This window comes from Oryza brachyantha, chromosome 2 (genome assembly GCF_000231095.2).
Source record: "Oryza brachyantha chromosome 2, ObraRS2, whole genome shotgun sequence".
Lineage (NCBI taxonomy): Eukaryota > Viridiplantae > Streptophyta > Magnoliopsida > Poales > Poaceae > Oryza > Oryza brachyantha.
In genome coordinates, this window is record NC_023164.2 from 17,493,895 (window position 1) to 17,514,538 (window position 20,644).

At 41.9% G+C, this 20,644-nt stretch overlaps 2 protein-coding genes and 1 pseudogene across 2 annotated transcripts; 2 read left to right on the forward strand and 1 right to left on the reverse strand.

The window, feature by feature from the left end:
• Positions 1-8,680, forward strand: LOC102702356 (transcription factor bHLH128). The gene is made up of 6 exons (XM_040521026.1): positions 1-487; positions 4,817-5,148; positions 5,252-5,389; positions 5,578-5,643; positions 6,099-6,167; positions 8,140-8,680. The coding sequence occupies exons 1-6, from the start codon at positions 217-219 to the stop codon at positions 8,185-8,187; spliced, it is 924 nt and encodes a 307-aa protein (XP_040376960.1). The 5' UTR covers positions 1-216; the 3' UTR covers positions 8,188-8,680.
• A 1,879-nt stretch (positions 8,681-10,559) lies between these two features.
• On the forward strand, positions 10,560-11,909 carry LOC102705140 (annotated as a pseudogene).
• On the reverse strand, positions 11,896-17,475 carry LOC102701976 (4-hydroxy-3-methylbut-2-en-1-yl diphosphate synthase (ferredoxin), chloroplastic). Its single transcript, XM_006647424.3, has 20 exons — positions 17,360-17,475; positions 16,529-16,782; positions 16,213-16,370; positions 15,990-16,096; positions 15,815-15,915; positions 15,658-15,734; positions 15,446-15,565; positions 15,136-15,366; positions 14,920-15,036; positions 14,704-14,778; positions 14,552-14,629; positions 14,243-14,302; positions 14,088-14,150; positions 13,840-13,984; positions 13,585-13,726; positions 13,286-13,363; positions 13,024-13,183; positions 12,711-12,809; positions 12,519-12,623; positions 11,896-12,382 (listed from the first exon to the last, which is right to left on the reverse strand). The coding sequence occupies exons 2-20, from the start codon at positions 16,743-16,745 to the stop codon at positions 12,281-12,283; spliced, it is 2,235 nt and encodes a 744-aa protein (XP_006647487.1). The 5' UTR covers positions 16,746-16,782; positions 17,360-17,475; the 3' UTR covers positions 11,896-12,280.
• Positions 17,476-20,644: the final 3,169 nt, after the last annotated feature.

Below are 20,644 nucleotides of genomic sequence, written 5' to 3' on the forward strand. Positions count from 1 at the left end.
TCCTCTCGCTCGCTCGCTCGCCCAAGTAGGCCTCGTCGTTTTGTTTCACGCCGAAATTTCACACGCGCCTGCCTGCCTGCGGGAGGAGCGGAGCAACAGATCGGCGAGAGGCCGCGCGCGTCCTCGATCGGGCGGGCGCTCGCGCGTGGTTGTGGGTAGAGTAGCAGCTTCGCTTGATCCGGCGCGGCGCGGCGCGCGTGGCCGGAGTGTTGGCGCATGATGAGGAGGTTTCTGCCGGCGGGGGGAGGAGGAGGAGGAGGAGGGGTGGAGCCGTCGTCGTCGGGGCAGCGGGGGGCGGGCGGGGAGGGGGAGGCGGAGGCGGCTGCGGCGGCGGGGCTGCGGTTCGGCGGGGGAGACATCTCGCTGGGCCCGCACGGCGGCGGCGGCGGGGGCGGAGGGCATCATCTGCAGGACGGTAGCGTGGACTTGCTGGCCCGGCACAGCAGCTCGCCGGCCGGGTTCTTCTCCAACCTCATGGCCAGCAACGGTAAGGCCGATCGACCGATTCCGCCAGCTACGTGCTCGCCCATTGTTCGATTAACCTCTCGATCTGCTGTTCCTATTCGTGTTTAATTTGGCGTTGCGTATATACGTGCTTGCTTCTTACTCCTCCGACGTGATTAGCGTAGCCAATCGTATAGCTAGTTCTCGAGTACTCGAGTCACGGATCATTTCTACTCCAGTTCAATTCTGTCAAGAGAATGACCGTGCAAATGCCAGCATCGTCATGACTCATGACTCGATTTCCCCCGTCTCTTTCGCCGCACACCCACACGATCGAAGCAACGTTACTTCGATCGATCACATGAACTGCTCTTCCACTGACAGAACTCGATCGATCTTGTCAATTGCTCCCTAGCTCTCAGTGTTGACTCCACTGTTTCAGATTCTTCGTATCTAGTACGGGCCAATGTTCTGTTCAAAAAAAAAAAAACTAGTTTGATCAATCGATCGGTTTAAATTGGATCGATATGCAACTAGCTCCCATATCGATATGATCGATCCACTTTCCACTGCCAAGCCACCAGCGACTTCGGGTGCGTGACGACGACGACGCAGCTCGCTCGCTCGCGTTCCCTTTTTGCAACTTGCGCGCCTCGCGCGTGATTCGATCGGACCGACCGCGGGCGCTTTTCGCCGGTCCGGCTGGTTTTGTGTTATAGAAAACCGGGTTTTTTTTTTGCTGGAGCCGTCATGGATGGAGAGGAGACTAGCAATATATCAGTCTGCGGCTTTTTGCTACTTACGTGTGAGTTGCTATAAATAGTATCATGGAGAGATCCTCCGCGCGCTTAGCGTTTTTCTACTCGCCCATAGGCTCCTATATGTGGTTACTACCTTTTCGCGTGATGATAATGCACATTATCTCCAACTAGGTTTAATTTAATTAAACATGCATCCACCATGACATTTTAATTTTATCCACGAAATTATATGCAAATATTTTCGTTGATAGGGTTTATGAGTGAAATTAAGGCATATGTATATGCTGCTAACTTGCTAAGGACTGAGTAGACGTTTGCTCTGGGTGTCGGGGAGACGAAGGAAAACTATGGGCTACATAGAGGCGGGTTTCTCAAGTAGGGTATTGCTCGATAGTGAAATGTGGGGTCTTGGATTTTGAATACGCCGTTTTTTATTCTTTTTACGTACACTTTTATGACTTTTATATTCCAGTGTCTCTAGATTGTCTCGTTCTTTAGTACAACTTGCGCTTAATGGTTTAGTTTTTTCGCCACTTGCACCCCTAGGATGGTGTCCCCCTTCAGTTCATCCATTATTTTTCAGTTGCAAAGTCATTGTGCATGACAATCCATCCTTCACTATAATAGTACACATGGAAAAAAGAATATTTGGAAATATAGTGGAGAGAGCAAGAGATAATTGTGCTTTGGCTAATTCTAGTTTTTATAAAGACTGTAAAGCCTTTCAACTTCTAAATTTGCACAAAAAGGACATATAAACGAAGGTATTATCATTTCGTATGAACGAAGGTTACTTATCTTCAGTTCTTCACCTAATTTGATGATACACAATGCTAAGATATGCATCACTGCAATTTCTATCATGCATAAATGAATTCCACAGCTATTCATCGTTTTAGAATAGCATACAGAGAAAATAGTCCCTAGCAAAACCTTTCTGATACCATTTCTCAAAAAAAAATTGAAGTGTTATAAAGGGATTCCGCAAACTTACAAAACTTTTGAGTATCGATATTTATGTATGTTAAAAATGAAGTATAAAACTTATAGCTTTCACACCATCTATATACTTTTCCATTCGTTCTGAAATATAGCAATCTATTAGCACAAAATTATATATCATCTACTGCTATGAATTTGAACGAAAAACGTAATGTCTTAATCGACGAGTATTTGTGACCGAGTGGATGTGTATGTAATGGGAGTCTAAGGAATAGAAATAGCAGAAATATGGAAATCTGTAAATGAATATACTAGTACTAAATTTAGTAATTAAACTTCGCTCGCAGCTTTAAAGTGTCAAATGTCTTCGCGTGGAACCCACATAGCAGCATTTCTTTGAAGGGGGCAGCCTGTTGGACTCTAGATTCTGCTCTAGATAGACCACTTGCGTGCATTACTATATGTATGGCGAATTAATTAGTACCAAGACAGCGCGCACAATTATATTACCAGTGGATCTTAGTGCCTCAAACCCTAGCTAGCTCGCCAAGCAAATGACGAGGGTATTATATTAATCGAATTAATTTAGGATTAATTAGGGCGCCAACTTGCGTTAATGTAAGGCGGGGACCACGTGTGTGTCGCCGCAACTTGGGCTGGGCGGGGCCCCACCCCTGTCCCCCGCGTGTGTCCAGGTTCGGCTCACCCAGCTGCTGCGGCTGCTGATGTATGGCCGCGACGCTGACGTCACGCCCTCGCGCGCTAAAGATAGTAACCTACGCGTGCGTTGAGATGGGCACGCATGATTGCTCGCCTACTCGATTGGGCGTTTTGCTTCCCCGCTTTGCCTGCGGCCTCCTCCTCCGGTGAGCACGCGGCGAGCACGTGCTAGCGTGCCCTTCGCTGCATCTGTTTCATATCTGTACTACTCCTAACTCTGTTGCGCCCTAGTTAATTCGAGGAGAATAAGATCGTTCCCTTGGTGGTAGTAGGATAGGGATACGCTGAATACCATGAAATTTAACTTTTTATCATTTTTACATATTAACGGTAATAAATTTGTCACTCTCTCTTACGAGCTTCTTGTGAGAGAGTTAACTCATTTAGAAAAGAGTAGCAAAACAGTTAAAATCCTGAATATATGGTGCATAGCCATGTGTGTCACTAAATAATTCTCAGTCATTCATAGCAACTGCCACTAATTTGTATCGGGAAAAGGGTTGGTTAAAAGTAAAGGACAAATAGATTGAAATTAAAAAAATAGGAGTTAAATGTGTTAGGATTTAAAAAGATAAAAGAACATTATAGCGTATATGATTTTACTATATATTGGTTTGTATGAGGTAAGATAAAGTTGAAGTACTTTAATTTGGGGACGAATAGAGTAGTGAACCAATGACATTATAAGCCTGGACGATGAAGAATTGATCGAGTTTTTAAGTGTATTGTCAGTGATGGTCTGATTAGCCAAAAGCTGGTTCCGTTGATGGATAGCAATTTGTCTGAATATTTGACTATAAAGTAAATAAATGGACCGAGGACCTAGTTAAAAATGGAAGTTTTAAACAGGATCTTGGGACGCATAGTAAAACTGACCAAATAAAGTTCAAAAGAAGACCAATATTTTTTTTGCTAAATTAAACAAAAAGTGTTCTTTTGCCGACGATATATTTGAGTAACTAGTGAGATGATATCAGTTGCTATTTCTTCTCTCTCTTTATATAATGCCTATGTTTCTTTTCGACCCTTACAACTGGATAGTAGTACAAATCTAGACTAAAGACCAACTTCTAGCTACGAATCATGTTTAGAAGATTTGTTTGGATGGATAGAGTACTTGAAGTATATCTTGTATTGTAAATTGGATGTAGTGCTTGGATGATATATACATAATCAAATTATTCAAGTTATGAGAATATTCCTCATTTATCCCGTATCTATCGTGTTCAGTTCTGCGGCCAACTCGGTCCACCTTTCCTAGGAATTTGTAATATATTTTTTTCAATTAATAGTACAGCTGGCGATGATTAACTGTATTTTTTGTGGAATTCAAATAGAAAATCGGCATCTGATTATGAAAATACTTATAAAACCACGATGCATATGAGCTTATGGAGTATACATAGAAAAAACAATTGAATATAGGGGTCAAATATAACCAACCCTTACATGATATTTTGTGTTCTTCTACACAACTTATTTTCATGCTTTTCCTCACTTTTTTTACGCATGCTTTTAAATTGTTCAATGCTATAATTTTTTTAAAAAAAGTTTCTATATAAAAGTTTATCATTTTAACTTTCAGAACTAGATTTTTAACTTTATAACAGTTAATTTCATCGTTTATACCATTAAATAGCTATAAAAAATCTCTATCATCAACAGAACCATAATCAAATACACACAATATTCAAATAATCCATTCAACCTTGGAGAAGCAAGTTTGAACATCCCATCACATCTAGGTTAAACTTATTCCCTCTATTCAGATCAACACGTGTACCTAGAGCCAGCTCTAACGGTATGCTAATACCGCAAACTATTGTTTACTTGGCACTTGGCAGTTTTCAACTAGGCGTTTCGGTAACAGTAGCTCTCACGGTTAATTTAATTGTCGTAATTAATTAATGAGATGTTTGTTTAATTTCTACTTGGATTAAACTAAGCAGGCTTTCCAGGCTCAAAAGGCGGGGGAGGCAGCGGGGCCGAAGCCCACCACCACCACCACCCTTCCATGGCCAACTCCGGCAGCGGCAGCAGCAGCGGAGGCGGCAGGAAGATGAAGTCCCAGCTGAGCTTCACGGCCGGGCCGGGGCACCTGTCGCACATCGCGGAGGACGGCGGCTTCCCCGTCGACCGCGCCGGCCACTCCGCCGGCGCCGAGGCCTCCGTGCCCCGCACCTTCTCGGCCGGCGGCAGCAGCAGCGGCGGGTTCTCCATCGTCGGGCCGTGGGAGGAGTCCAGGGACATCATCTCCACCCTCGGCGGGTACGAGTCCCAGGTACACGATTCACTCCTCCCCCACGAATCAATGGCTAATTAAAAGCTTGTTTCGCTGCTGTTTCCTCCACGTTCTTGATGAATGATTTCTTGGAATGCGGCAGTTCGGCGGCATGGCGAGCACGTCGGCGCTGGAGATGGCGGGCATGGACAGGTACCTGCAGCTGCAGCATGACCAGGTGCCGTTCAAAGTGCGGGCCAAGCGCGGCTGCGCGACGCACCCCAGGAGCATCGCGGAGAGGGTAATGGCACCATGATCGATCAAACACGTACATATATTCACGTTTTGCTTTTGCTCTCTAGCTAGCTAGCTTCTTCAGATCTCTATCTGATCAGGACGCATGATAAGCACGTACGTACACGTCGTGGTTAATTAATTACTTAATTTTGGTTGTAATTCCTTCCATGTATTTTCATATGGTACGCACAGGAACGGAGGACGAGGATTAGCGAGAAGCTCCGGAAGCTGCAGGAGCTTGTGCCCAACATGGACAAGGTATATATAGCCATTTACGATTAACCTTGCATTTTCATAACCATTGGCATGCATGATATTTGAGGAATAAGGGAACATTATATTCCCAAGTATTAAAAAGCGTCCACATTTCATATGTCATTACTCATTATTAGCTCATTCATGTTTTTATAACTACATGACAAATCACCTCTAACTGTGTCTCTTAACACATGCTCATCAAATGGTCTAAAATCGTGAACCTCACTAAATTCCTTGAGAAAAGCACATCCACGTTTCTGAAGCTAGATTGCAAGTGCTAGGATTTTATCTCTGGTACATAACATCCACACACACAAACTCTACATCAGCACCAGACATGCTTTCTCAGCAGATTAAAAGGGGCATCATTAACTATTTCTTCATATTAGTGGCAACATTGTGTCGTATGATGAATGCAAAACTAACTGATAGTTCTTGCTCATGTTGTTACACAGCAAACAAGCACCGCGGACATGTTGGACCTTGCAGTCGAGCATATCAAGGGTCTGCAGAGCCAGCTACAGGTACATATTATTTGAGATTTTGTTCCATACTTAAAGGTATTATTCGTCCACCTCATGGAAGCGATGTACCTCTTCACGGAGGGACTTACGAAACTACCGATTCTAATATTGAAAAAAAAAAATCACATTTCGTGTATGTTCAGTTGTTCTAGAGTCGTTGGGAGGTATAGGGAATTTAGTGTCATAGGTATGTAGATGTCTTGATCAACGCTATAAGGTGCATATATTTTCAATACCGCCTGTAAGGATCTAAAGTTGACATTGTCGAGTGTCGACCACATCCTTTTGTTCTAATCAGTTTGCCGACTCACATCTTTTGTCTATCAAGTGATGGGTTGGTATATAACACGTTGAGGAATTTTATAGTCCTTGAGAAGGTACCGACTGTAAAATTGCTCTGATACATTTCAAAGATGGGATACAACATCTTATTCTTGTTATTTATGTATGCATGCCATTAGAAATTAATGTCAGAAATTGGGAAGGAACCTTCTGGTCCTGTTATTTAATTTGTGCATACATGGCGTTAGAATGGCTAGAAGTTGAAGCACCTATAATGTAACATACTGTATTATAGGGACATGGCGTTAGTGGTGTGTAATTGCAGGTGTACTACTCTATGTACTTGGTTTTAAATCCACAACATAGTGATATCAGGGTTTCGCTCTTGGTCTCCTTGTTGAGCATATGTGATGTTTCTGTTTGAGTGTGGTGTGACTGTGTGAGTGCATGCGTGTGTGTCTTCCGCAGAAACAGACCCATTATAGGGACACGAGAAGTATATTTTTAGCCCTAATTTTTTTTGCTACAAATATATACAGTGTATATTGGGAACTTTTCTTTTGTTGGGGCCCAAATGATTTCTTTCTACACCTAAAATTGTACCCAGGCCCACCAAATTAGCTTCATCCCTCATGGTAAACGGCCTACTCGGTTGTTTAATCGGTGACGGTAGGAATAACATCATGTATAGATGATATCATCATCATTTAGTGTTTATAAAGGTTTTTTATATTTAACAATTAATTATCTGAATTTCCTATCATCATTTTGTGTTTATAAACGTTAAAGTTCAATTATCCGATTTTCTTTTCAATCGTCCGCATAATCCTTGTAATTAGGAAAGTCCATCCCCACAATGGCTAGCCAATCTAGACTCAATACATGATTTTGCTCTATTTGGAATTTCTATCATTAGCGACTAATTATACTTAGATTTGTGACTATGTTTACTGCCATTTAATATTTTATTAAGTTTTTTATGTTTTATCTATGACAAATAAACTAATCTCACCACTAGGTGGGGTGGAATTGTAGCCTTCAACATATGCATCATGATATTTTTCATGGATGCTCAAATTAATAATGATATAAATACATCTATTTTATATAATCTTATAAAGTTAATATCAACGTATACATATATACAAACTTTATAATCTCTATTAATCATCCATATTCTGAATAATCGTTTGGTCACCCTTTCTATCTAACACATGCATTCTATTTTCCATATCACTGGTCGGAATGTAATCTACGTGGAATAGAATAAAAGTGAATATATGTTTATAATGAATCTCTAATATATATATTTTAGAGGGATATTAATATTTTTATTGTGGACCTTTAGTTTTTCACCCCTCATCTTTTTTATTATACTTATGCTTATAAGCCAAAGTCTGAATTTTCAACATTCAATTTAGAGTTAATTTTAAGGTTTTTATCATAATTTATTTTCCGGTATTTGCTTTTAAATCACTAAGAATACGCATATAAAGTTTTATTTGTAAATCATTTTTTTATTTTATAAATATAACATTTGGCTTTTTCCTTCAAAAAAAGTCAATCAATCAGCATAAACATCACTTTACACTCATCTCCCTGACTCCCTCCAAATTATCGTGTCCATCGCTCTACATTCAGAAAGTATGTAATTAGCATATATTAACCTTTTGTTTCTGTGTGCATGTAGGCTCTGAAGCATGAGCAGGAGAAGTGCACCTGCTGCAGCAGGCCTTGATTGACGACGCAGCGATAATTAAAAAGGCACACCTTTCCTTGAGTAGCTAGCCACCCCAAATTAATTAAGGACGATGCAGATACACACTTTCATTTCCTCGAGAGATCAGCAACTTTAACGTTCACGGATGCATGCACGACGACCAATACAATAAATCCATATCGATCGATCGTGATGGAGCCGTTTCGTCGAAACGTGTAAATTGTTAGATAGGAGACGGAGGTTAATTGGAGAGAGGGACACATGTGTGTGTGCATGCATGCATGCATGACGAACTGACAACATTGGATATGTACGTACGTACGCACGTACGCTGCTTAATTTGCATGGAGCTATAGCTAGCTAACTGCGAAATTGCAGCCGCCGTTGTAATCCCTTGATTGATTCTCGATCGACCCGCTGATGATTAATTAGTTTGTAGTTCTGTCTTAAATTAATATGCTTTTTTTTATGACGAGGGGAGCGGGGAAATTAATAAAAAAACAAAATTTGGTCAGCAGCAGTGATGCTTGTTGCATGGAGCTAGCTTTGCCGATTCGTTCGTTTTGGGAGTGTTGTACTTGTGTGCTGCTCATAGCCTGGGATGATGTCTATGAAAACCTTCTTGTTCTCGTTGTGCCTCGAGAAAAAATTGTTCTATTGACACTCCAAAATTAATATGACTTACACTTTAAAGATCGATTTTTGATTAAATGACACTCTATACATCGTGCTGCTTAATTCACTAGCATTTGCTCTCTCTCTATTGATCCATTTACCTTTTCTTTTCACTATTTTACCATGAATCGACGGCTATACCCTTGGCAATTTTTTCACTGACTGTTGTTGAGTTGCGCTGCTCTTCCCATACCTGATGTTGCTTAGTTTCTTTTCTCAACAAGGCTAGGTTTGTGGCAATAGAAATGCATAATCTTTCATTTCTCCAAGAAAATAGTTTTCATAATTTTTTCTGTAATGGTTTTGCACAATGTTGTATTGCATTATGTAGCGATATATTTGAAAAGTTCATGCAAAAATATATCACATAAAGTTAATGAGAAAATTAGTCCAATTAATAATACTAATATGAGATATTTGCATACATAGTATAGGGGCAAGATAGCCATTTTAGGTGGCTAAAACATAAGAAAGACAATAGGAAATTGATTAAAATGATTAAAATGTCATGGAATCAAGCAACACAATATTTAGAGTGTCATTTAATCAAAATCAATCTTCAAAGTGTCAAAACATAAAAGCGTGGGGGTGGTTGTTTGGCTTTTGTATGAAAAAACCAAACGATATATTTGCAAAAAAAAATTATTTATGAATAAATTTGTTATATACATATTCTCAGTCTCAGTAATCTTAAAGCCAAAGTTGAAAAGTGAACTTTAATAAAAAAATCCTAAAATCAGTTCTAAATTTAAGTTTAAAAATTTAAATTTTGTCCTATAAAAATAAGCTGAAGCAAAAATACGAGGGTTAGAGTGTCAATATAGTCATTTTCTCCTTTACAGTTTGTTGTTGCAGCTTAATGGCCATATGCTTCTTCGGTACTCGTAAGTATGTGAATTACTTAAAACATGTTCAAAGATAGAGTCTAAGGTTGACTCTTTTCCCATCTACGTCAACAATACTAACTTAGGTTATATGCATATGTATAAAGGTATAGTCAAATATAGTTTCTTTATTAATAAAAAACTTTTTATTACTCTTCTTTCCTTTTTTCCTACCCAATGCAACAAAATTGCCTTAAGTAAATACGAGTAGTAAGAGCCAACTCTCTAGGCTATTGTCATGCATAACAATCATTTTTCTTTTTTCTCTCTTCTCTTTTCTCCATGGCATTATATTTGCTTACGTGGCACTAGAGAAAGTCAGCTAATAATAACCTTTATGCATGCCCTTACTGCTATCTCCGTTTCACGATTTAATCCATTCATACACATAGATGTTAAATGAATCAAAATACATATACAAAATATACCCATTAATTAATAGATAAATCTTACAAATAAGAAAGTCTTCTGATATACTATCTCTGTTTCAGGTTATACAATGTTTTGAATTTCTTTTCTAGATTCATCTCCAATATATATATTCATTAGTGTCTAAATAAATATAGAAAAAAACAACATATTTATAAACTGAACTGAGGGAGCAGTACTTCAGTTGGACCTACATGCATGCATGGTTAATTTGGACCCGGGAGGGGGGGGGGGGGGGCGCTCGGACTCGTTGTCTGTGTAATCGTCTCCGAATTCTACACGCCTACCTGTGTTTCTCCGAATCGAGAACGAAATCGGAGACAGCCCCGGCAGCATAAATAGAGGGACGCGCCATGCCACGGACCATGCATCCACACCACCAGCTCCTGCGTCGCGGGAGACATGGCGACTGGGGTTCACCCACTCCTCGTCGCGTTCTTGGCACTGCTCCTCGTCGTCACTTGCCAGGCGAGGCCTGCTCCGGGGAAGTCAGCGGCGGCGAAGGGGGTGGCGGTGGACGGTGTCACGGCCATCTACAACTTCGGGGACTCCATTTCGGACACCGGAACTTCCTCCGAGAAGGCGCTGGCCCTGGCGGTGACATGATGGAGCACACCGTGGCGGCTCCCTACGGCGCGGCCATCGGCGGCGCCACGGGACGGTGCTCCGACGGGTACCTGATGATCGACTACCTCGCTAAGGATCTAGGGCTGCCGTTGCTCAACCCGTACCTCGACGAGGGCGCCGACTTCACGCACGGCGTCAACTTCGCCGTCACCGGCGCCACCGCCCTCGACACGGCCGCCCTCAGGAGGATCGGGGTCACCGCGCCGCACACCAACAGCTCCCTGAGCGTCCAGCTCCAGCGGTTCAAGGGCTTCATGGAAGCCACCACCAAATCACCCGCCGAGGCGCGCGAGAGGCTGGCGAACGCGCTGGTCATGGTGGGAGAGATCGCGGGAACGACTACAACTACGCCTTCGCCGTGATCCGGCCGCGGTCGTCGTCGGGCGGCGCGCGTAGCGTCGCCGACGTCGGGCGCATCATGACCGGCGTGGTGGAGTCGATGGTGCTCGTCCCGGAGGTGGTGCGGTCCGTGACGAGCGCGGCGAGGGAGGTGCTCGACATGGGCGCCACCCGGGTGGTGATCCCGGGCAACTTCCCGCTCGGGTGCGTGCCGAGCTACCTGGAGGCGGTGAACGAGGAGGACGCGGCGGCGTACGACGGCAACGGCTGCCTGGTGGGGCTCAACCTGTTCGCGCAGATGCACAACGTGCTGCTGCAGCAGGGGATCTGCGAGCTGCGGCGGTCGTACCCGGAGGCCACGATCGCGTACGCCGACTACTTCAACGCGTACGTGCGGATGCTGGAGGGCGCGCGCGACATGGGCTTCGACGGCGCGGCGGTGACCAAGGCGTGCTGCGGCGCGGGCGACGGCAAGTACAGCTTCGACATGGAGCGGCTGTGCGGCGCGCCGGGGACGTCAGTGTGCGCGAGGCCCGAGGAGCGCCTCAGCTGGGACGGCATCCACCTGACGCAGCGCGCCTACGGTGTCATGGCCGAGCTGCTCTACCACAAGGGCTTCGCGTCCCCTGCACCTGTCAAATTCCCCCGCCAGTAGATCGTACTAGTATGTGATTATGTGCAAGTGCAACCGCAACCTGATGATTAGTGATGATAATGTAGTAGGGTACAAATGTTAGTATTGCATCGGATGGAAATAATGTAAGCTTCGACATTTTTTTACGAAGATATAACCCATGATTTATTGATATCATGATACCTGCAGATTGGCAGTAACTCTTCTCTTGTGTTCTTCAATTTTGCCCCTTTTTTTCCACAGAAATTTATCTCAAAACACAGTAAACTACTTGTAGGCAAAAAAAAAAAAACAGTATCTATTCTTTTACATTCATCCTGACATAATTTCAAGATTCTTCTAATTTGGAATTGCCGATGTTTACGAGTGCTGCAAAGTTGCAGCCACCCCTATTTTCTACTTTATTTTCTAAATTGATGTACAGGACATGTGTGTATGTACTCGTTGGATACATAACATCGTACCTCGGTTACAGCATTGTTGTGGAGTACAGATGATGAACTATACAGTCTACGAGTACGACCTACTCCTCAACAGGAGGATCCACCCAACGGCCATGGTCTTTGATTAACTGAATCAAGGCGTCAGTGGCCCCCTCCATCGCAATGCCCCGTTGCACGACGGTCTGCAGACAAAATATATGTACTCGTCGTGTTAATGGAAGGAGAATGACGGCTCTAGGTTTTCGTTTCAGGTCTTCAGTGATATACCGTGATTTCCATTTGATATGGTTCGAATTCGATAGGTATAGGAGAGGTTACCTTGCCAACATAAAGGTCGATCTTTCCAGGAGCACCTCCAACGTATCCGAAATCAGCATCGGCCATCTCCCCTGGCCCATTGACAATGCAACCCATGATGGCAATCTGCCAGGCAAATGTAGGTATGGTTAGCCAGGGTAGCTAATATGAGATTGAAAACAAAGGAGGCAGCAGGTTTGTAAGAGGGTTTACAGAGACGCCTGGCAGGTGGGAGGTCTTCTCTCTGATCTGAGCACTGACTTCTTGGAGGTCAAATAGTGTTCTCCCACAAGAAGGACAAGAAACGTATTCCTGCAGCATTCATTAACGGTCAGAAATCACCGAAAGAACATTGGGTTTCACAAGAGAGAATTCCCTAAAGTTATTTTGCCTCTTCAGTTGATCTTTTACTGCTAAAAAGTACAGTTTTGCACTTCTTTGTGGTATCTCCAATTAAAGGTTGACATTGTTCACGGGATCTACATAAAGAGCAACCTATCTAACAGAGAAGAATTCGCCATCTTACTGTTTTTGTGTTGCGCATCCTACAACCCTGTAACAAGTTGAAGGATGTGTCCCTCAAGAACTCAAATTCCTGGTCAGCAGCTTCAAGAAGTACACCATCACCAAGACCATCAACTAGAAGAGCACCAACATTTGCCCCAGCACCAATGACAAGATCATCTCTGCGATTAATTTAATTCAAATAAGCAACAGAATAAGGGTACAGTAATTTCAGGGGTAAGGATGGACTGTCAATGTATCTTAATAAACACTTATCATCATACCTATTGATGCTTATAGGGAATTCTATGTGATGAATTACAGGGAAGTTCAAACCGTTGGTTTCTAAGTACTCAAATAACCTGCAAAGAATTATAAGTTATAAAATGTTAAGTAAAGAGAAGTGCAGAACAATGGAAACATTACACAGGGTGGAAACATTGATCTGGATGTCAATTTTCTGCAAAATAATCCATTTTCAATTTTGATGCGGAAAGTATAACTTCGAATTGGCTATTGGTTCATCCCATGAAATGGTAATAATGAAAGCAATGGTATTGACTGGTCTACTGCGTTCACTTACCTCCTAGAGGCATGCACTCTGCCAGTCTTTTCCTCACCATAAGGAACACTGTGCAGTAACATTGTTATATCATCAACACCCTTAAGAAGATCTAGCTGCTCATATGATTCATCTCCACGAAGGGTGACAGCCAATCTAGTGCCTACATAAAAAGGATTCATCAATAAAACAGACTAAGCAAAATATTAAATACAGAAAATGACATGTTCATAATTCAAAAAACAACAAAGATCATTATCAAATTCAAATCGCTACCTTCTGGCAAAAGTTTGTGTGCACCGCTCGACAGTTCATCCACATTGACAAGAGCAATTGCATGTGGAAGTGGCTTTGTCAGTTGCTCTGATAAGGGCGTCAACACACCCATGCTGATGTCAACTAATCTTTTGAGTGCAAGTCTCTGTACCATTTTACAGATTTCAACACAAAATTTTAGAAGAAACAGAATGTTAGTAATAAGCTTGTGAGTTTTGAGAGGAACAAATAATGTTGAAGGAACTGACAGCTTGAGCATCTTCTACAGGCGGTAGCTCCCTCAAAAGAATAGAATCTACAGTTGCCAGATCCTGGTATTCAGAGAAAAATTAACACCAATTGAAACTGAAGTACCAATAAAGTAGGTCATTTGCTAGAATATATGTATAGCTATAGATCAAACCTTGAAAGGCATGCCAACCACAAGCTTTGCAGCAAGAGACTTATAAAGGAGCTCAGGAGCCTGAAAAATAAGACAACTTTCCATCATTACAAAATGCATCAATTGATTTGATTCAGACCGAAGACTAAATATATCTTTTGCTATTGCTATTTCTGCTATGTACTATATACCATATAATATGCATAGAATGCATGAAACTTCAAATGTTCTTGTGTAGATTACAAAATAGACAGTTGTGTTGAAATATATTTTGGTGAAGTTACACAAGATCAACACATTGCACAAAAGGGCCACAAAGATGCAAGTTACCTTCAACTGATCCAAGGAAACTGACATCAGAACAGAACCATCACGGTGCAGGACACCTCTGTAGTCTACTTCCTCACCCTGTAATAAGTGCAACTGATAAGAAATCTAGCACTATTGTTTTTATGATAACTATGGAATTATTTTCAACTAACCTCCTTTTGTAAAGGCAGCTGACCACTTCTACGCTGGAAATCAAAATAGCGCCTGTGTTTTTCTTCAAAAGGAGCCTGAGAACATATAACGCATGTAAATTGCAATGCTTAAAAAAATCAAACAGAACAAAGCGCTACTAAAAAGCATAGAAATTTAATGTATGGCACCTAAAGAAGAGAAGAATGTAAAACTAGGGAAATGGAATAAATCGTTACCACTCCTATCTGAAGGTCTGCGGCATGTGTGCCAAGATTTGCCAACCTCCGGCAAGGATCAATCTCTTCCTCGGGTGGTTCCGTGAGGGAGACACGGATTGTATCACCCAAGCCATCCTGTAATACAACAAAAAGAAGACATAAGGCATGTTTACCCTTTGCAGATGGAAAGATGTGATACAAGCAGTACAACACACAAATTACAGATTTAATTACCATTAGAAGTGTTCCAATGCCAATGGCAGACTTCATCCTCCCATCTTCACCCTCTCCAGCTTCTGTAACTCCCAAGTGCAAAGGGTAGTCCCACCCTAGGTTATACATTTCTGCTACAAGCAAGCGATATGCCTGGACCATGATAACAGGGTTACTTGCTTTCATTGAAAATACAAAGTTATGGAAATCCAGCTTCCGACAGATCCTGGCAAATTCCAATGCAGACTCAACCTGAAATTATTTGTAGAAAATGTCATTCATCTATCAAAATGATCATTAATTGAAGATATCCATGAAACAAAATAATCACCATTCCACGTGGAGAATCACCATAGTAACTCATTATGCGGTCAGAAAGACTTCCGTGATTTGTTCCTATACGCATTGCTCTTCCATACTGCTTGCATTTCTCAACCAATGGGGAGAAGACCTGAAATGATATGAAAGTGGCTACGCAAGTAAGGTAACATACTACACATTCTTACGGACTAATCAACACTGAAGAGTGAGATATTTCGCAACCTTCTCGATATGCTCGAGCTCTTTTTGATAATCATCTTCAGTATATTCAAGCTGCTCAAATTGGGCACGGCGATCAGCTGCAAGTATAGTACTCAGCATTTGCATAGAGTTTAATAAGATGTTGACACTAAAGGATACACATCACGGTTTCACTCACCAAAATTCCCTGGGTTGACACGAATTTTGTCAAAGCATTCAGCCACTCTTAAGGCAACTGTCGGGGCAAAATGAATATCAGCCACTAGGGGGATGTTGTAACTGTTGAAATGCGAAAGCAGGATGAGAATTCATTCATGAAAACTCACTGAATCTGGGAAAATGAAGAGTCTTACTTTTTCTGAACAAGAGTGTTCTTAATCTCAAAGCAGGCGTCAGCTTCCTTTCTACCCTGGACTGTTATTCTAACAAAATCAGCTCCTTTATCTGCTATCCTCATAACCTGGGCAAATGCATATACTTCGTTATTTCACTAGTCATGAAGCATAGAGCATCTAACAGAACACGTGATTTATGTGTGCCTAGGATTCAAAGATACAATTTCACATAGGAGTGTACCTCTTCTACGGTTTTAGCAACATCCTTGGTATCTGAGGTGGTCATAGTCTGAATTCTAATGGGATGATCACTGCCAAGTGGCACATTCCCAACCATCACAGTGCGAGTTTTCCTTCTCCTTGTCTCATATATAGATTCACAATATTTTTGCCTGGGAACTGAAGAACAACAAAAAGGGGAAACTCCATTCAGATTCCTTTATAGAAAAAAAAATGTTCATTCAGATAAAAGCACAAAATAACAGCTTCATATCAAAACCCTTCACATGATAACAAGAATATACATGCAGGGTAGAACTACAGCCAGCGAATTATACCTAAAAGTGGGCTTCCTTCTGAAGATGGCTCGAGCTCCATGGTATCAGAACCTGTACTTGAGCTCCTGGCCACAAGCACCCTGCCTCTTGATGAGCCCACCCTTATAGGAGCAGGAACCGACAAGATCTTAGCAAAGTCGACGCTCCTCGTGAAGCCGATGCCACCATCACGAACCCTGACATGTGGGAGCGGCGCCGGTGCCACTCCGGTGGCCATGGCTATCTCCAAGCACCAAGTTCTGAGCTAGGCAATCCTACAAGCACATGCAGGGCAATGCTAGATGTGAGCAAAGACTTCATCCTTGTGGCCTTTAATGGACAGAAATGGAATATTCCCTCATTGCTCCCTATCCAACAACAAGACAATTGGACAACTATGGTGTGTAGTTACTAAGAGAATTAAACTAATTTCACAATTTCTACACAAAATTGACAGATGAGCAAGTTTAATAACTTCACTTTGTTTAAACAGGAAAGTTGGGTAGGGTAGGATGAAATTGCCTGTTACTGCTACTCCAATTCCAAGGCAAATAAAACTAAGCAGAAATCAACAGCATGAATAAAAATCATAAAATAAATTTTAAAATAGGATTCCCACTACATAGCTCAACAACCTTCAAAACCATGACATCTAGACCTCCTAATCTCCAAACAGAAACGTAAACAAACGCCACAACTTGCGACTCCTGAAGCACCCACACACATCCGAAACCCAAGCACGAATTCCGGCCAGCCACCGCAAGATCCATCCGATCGGCGGCACATACACACACACACACACAGACGAACGAAGATACCAGAAACCACAGGGAATCGAGAAGTGCCCCAAACCTCGCAGCTGCGCCTCTCCTCCGGCGACCTCGTGCCACCTAAGCAGCGGCGGCGATGCGGGGAAGGGATGGAGACAAGAGCGCGAGAGCTCCACGAGCTCGACGGTGAAGCGGACGGACGGACGGACTCGTGAAGCGCGAGCTGAGTGGTGGGCTTTCTACCGGATTAGCCCATTTATCTATCCCCACGGCCGGCGCTGCGCCGCGCGACGCACCCGGTGTAGGAACGCCACTCGCTTCAGCGGTCACTGCGCGTGGGCCCGGAAAGACCCGGTGTTGGTGCACCCGGTGCGTAGCGAGGCTGCCCGGGTGGGGGTTTGGAAGCGTTGGAAATGTGATTCCGGGCGCTCCCCGCCATGATTTAATCGTGCCCGTCGTTTTCCCATATTTCCAATTGTTTTTTTACTGTATTTGCTCTAGGAGTTGGATGCTAATTATTTCTGCCATTTGTTTTTCGTGGCCGGCGTAGGATTGTACCGTGAAAATAAATTAACCTGGTGCCTGAGATGGTGCATCAGCCAGACAAAATAGTGTGATTGTTGCTTCTGGGTACTGGCCAGAGCAGAAACTTCAGGAATATTCATGGGGTGTCGACGGATGCTTTCTTGGATTTGTTTATCTTTGTTTATCTTTTCAAGTATTTTTTCGAAAATTAGAAATTACTGTAGTCTCGTTTGTGATTTCTTTTTCATGCTAATTCGAGTGGTGTGGTCTGCCGCTCAAGAAAATACCGTGACATCCCGAAATTTTTCAGGCTGCTGTTTATGACTTGCCATTAGTATTTGATTTAGCAAAAACATAGTGGATATTTGGATTTCCTAAGAGAAAAGTATTATAAGTACAGGTAACTTTCTACCAGGAAAAAAAATGACACAACTTGACTCACCATACTTCAGAATATTTGTTTCTACGCATTCCACATTTGCACCACGACTATGGCAAGAAACTTGAGTTAATTAATTAGCTAGGGCAGCATGACATAAACAAAGCACCCTGCCCTCCCTGAACATACCTATCGTCGTCAAACCTCATGTTCAATGCCAGAGGCGTGTGCTTTGAGCGGTTTGACTTGTGTGGAGCTGCAGCATCCGGCAATGCAGCCAACGAAGGCCATTTTATCACCCTCTCCGTAGATGAGAAGACCACGGTGATCTCGGTCACACACACATGTATTGACCTGGGAGCAAAGCAGGTGTCACGTTGCCTTGCCTGGGACAAGTGTTTCCATGTGGGAGAATTTCTCGCACACATGTTTTGGGACGCAAGAGCTGGTAGCTGCTTGACCAAAGCGGGTGGAATAGAGAAAATGTTATCGGATGATTTCATCAACCGTTATAGGTTTATTTTAAGGAATTCTGTGGAAATTTCAGATGAATTTAATTAACTTGTGCGAAAATTTCTCCATTCCAAAAAAGCCCTCGTACCATGTTATGCAGAATTATCTAACTGCCATGTTTTTTCAGTGCGGTTATATATTTTTTAAACACGATAATAATATTTTTTGCACATAGAGATGTTGAAAGAAATATAGTTTTTCAAATATACAATGCATTTGGAAAAATATACTCCTTCCGTTTCATAATGTAAGATGTTTGACTTTTTTTGCTTGCAATGTTTGATCATTCGTCTTATTCAAAATATTATGGAAATATCATTTATTTTGTTTGTGACTTCTTTATTATCAAAAAATTTTAAACACGACTTGCCATTTTTTATATTTATACTAAATTTCTGAATAAGACGAATGATCAAACGTTGCAAAAAAAAAGTTAAACATCTAACATTATGAAACGGAGGTAGTAGTTGCCAAGCGGTTCATTGTAGTCAACCGTAATACCAACTAGAGTGGTAGTTACTCCATCCGTCTACAAATGATACAAGTTTTTAACCTTGCAACGTAAAAATTTGATCACTAATATCTTGAACAAGATATTACCAACTGCTATAAAAATATCACCATATCAATTATATAGCACTACATTTATAATTTTTAACTCAATATTAGTCAAAAGTCTGACTAAAAGTTAAAAACATTGACCTGTTCAAATTCATGTATCTAATTTTTTTAACTAGTAGCACAGGCTTGACAAAATCCTGTTAGGGGTGGGAATCCGCCACAACGGACCGGGGTTGTGGCCCTAGACTTTTCGAGGACTGGGATATGGGGTTAGTATTAGAGATGCCAGTAGGTATATACACACCCGGTTTTGTTACCTCGTAAGTCGTAACCATACACATGATAACTAATTTTTTGTTCCAATACCCATAGCCACTAGTGGGTGTAATATTTTCTACATATGCAGATGTCCTTACCTATATTATTAACTTGGAACACTCGTAATCTTTCACGCAACTAAACTATTATAACATCCAACTTTCATAATCATGTTACATAACAATAATTTTAACAAAAAAAATCATACAATCATTATTCAAAATCAACGAATCTCTATCTCCACTGTTATAAAAAGGGACAAGGTTCCTGCCAATTTTCGTCCGTCTATTGCCAGCTCGACGGCCCGGAGTAAGCCTGGTGCGGCCCATGCGCGCGCAGTGGCTAAGTGGCAGAGACCCATGTGCAAGCGGCCTGGCGCGGCCCACCATACGCAGAGCGCGCGTGGCCTGGCGCGGCCCGTGATGCGCGTCAGAGTTGGTAGGGACTGGTTGAGCTGGTCTTTATAGGCTCAAAAGCTAAAAGAGATGTTTGTTAGCCCATGTTGCATACTCAAAAGACTAAAACAAAAGTTTGTTTTTTCGCCAGTATTTATTCTCCTTCATCATCGTATTACTGATCCTCATTTTTTGGAACCGAGCCAAAAGTTCACACCTGGTTAGAGTGTCAGCTTTCTACACAATCTTCAATTTACTTTTTTTGTTTTTTCTCTAATAATTTGTGTAGAAAATTTTGTATTTTTCTACGTGTTCTCATTTTTTCTACACGATCTAAAATTTAGTTTTTTTTATATTTTTCTACGCAGTCTCAAACTTTCAAAAAAAATACTACCTCCGTTTCATATTGTAAGACTTTTCTAGCCTTATCTAAATTCATCCGTTGATGAATATATATATATATATATATTAATATTAGATTCATTAGCATCCATATAAATCTAGGTAAGGCATTGAAGATCTATACTATAAAACGGAGAGGGTAATTAGTTAAATAAGACGATATATATCAGATATAAGATTTAAACCCGGTGGGCAAATTCTACCATAAAAATATCTAACCAATTGATCTTAATCCTATTCTAATTTTTTTTGTATTCATAGGTTACCATACTAT

What these genes read in the sequence shown, in the direction of transcription:
- LOC102702356 (XM_040521026.1), top strand. Translation starts at nt 217, where the DNA reads ATGATGAGGAGGTTTCTGCCGGCGGGGGGAGGAGGAGGAGGAGGAGGG. An exon ending in CAACCTCATGGCCAGCAACG is followed by an intron (nt 488 to 4,816) that starts GTAAGGCCGATC and finishes TAAACTAAGCAG; the next exon opens with GCTTTCCAGGCTCAAAAGGC. An exon ending in CCAGGAGCATCGCGGAGAGG is followed by an intron (nt 5,390 to 5,577) that starts GTAATGGCACCA and finishes TGGTACGCACAG; the next exon opens with GAACGGAGGACGAGGATTAG.
- LOC102701976 (XM_006647424.3), bottom strand. Translation starts at nt 16,745, where the DNA reads ATGGCCACCGGAGTGGCACCGGCGCCGCTCCCACATGTCAGGGTTCGT. An exon ending in TGTCAACCCAGGGAATTTTG is followed by an intron (nt 15,735 to 15,814) that starts GTGAGTGAAACC and finishes CTATACTTGCAG; the next exon opens with CTGATCGCCGTGCCCAATTT. An exon ending in AGAGTGCATGCCTCTAGGAG is followed by an intron (nt 13,364 to 13,584) that starts GTAAGTGAACGC and finishes AATTCTTTGCAG; the next exon opens with GTTATTTGAGTACTTAGAAA.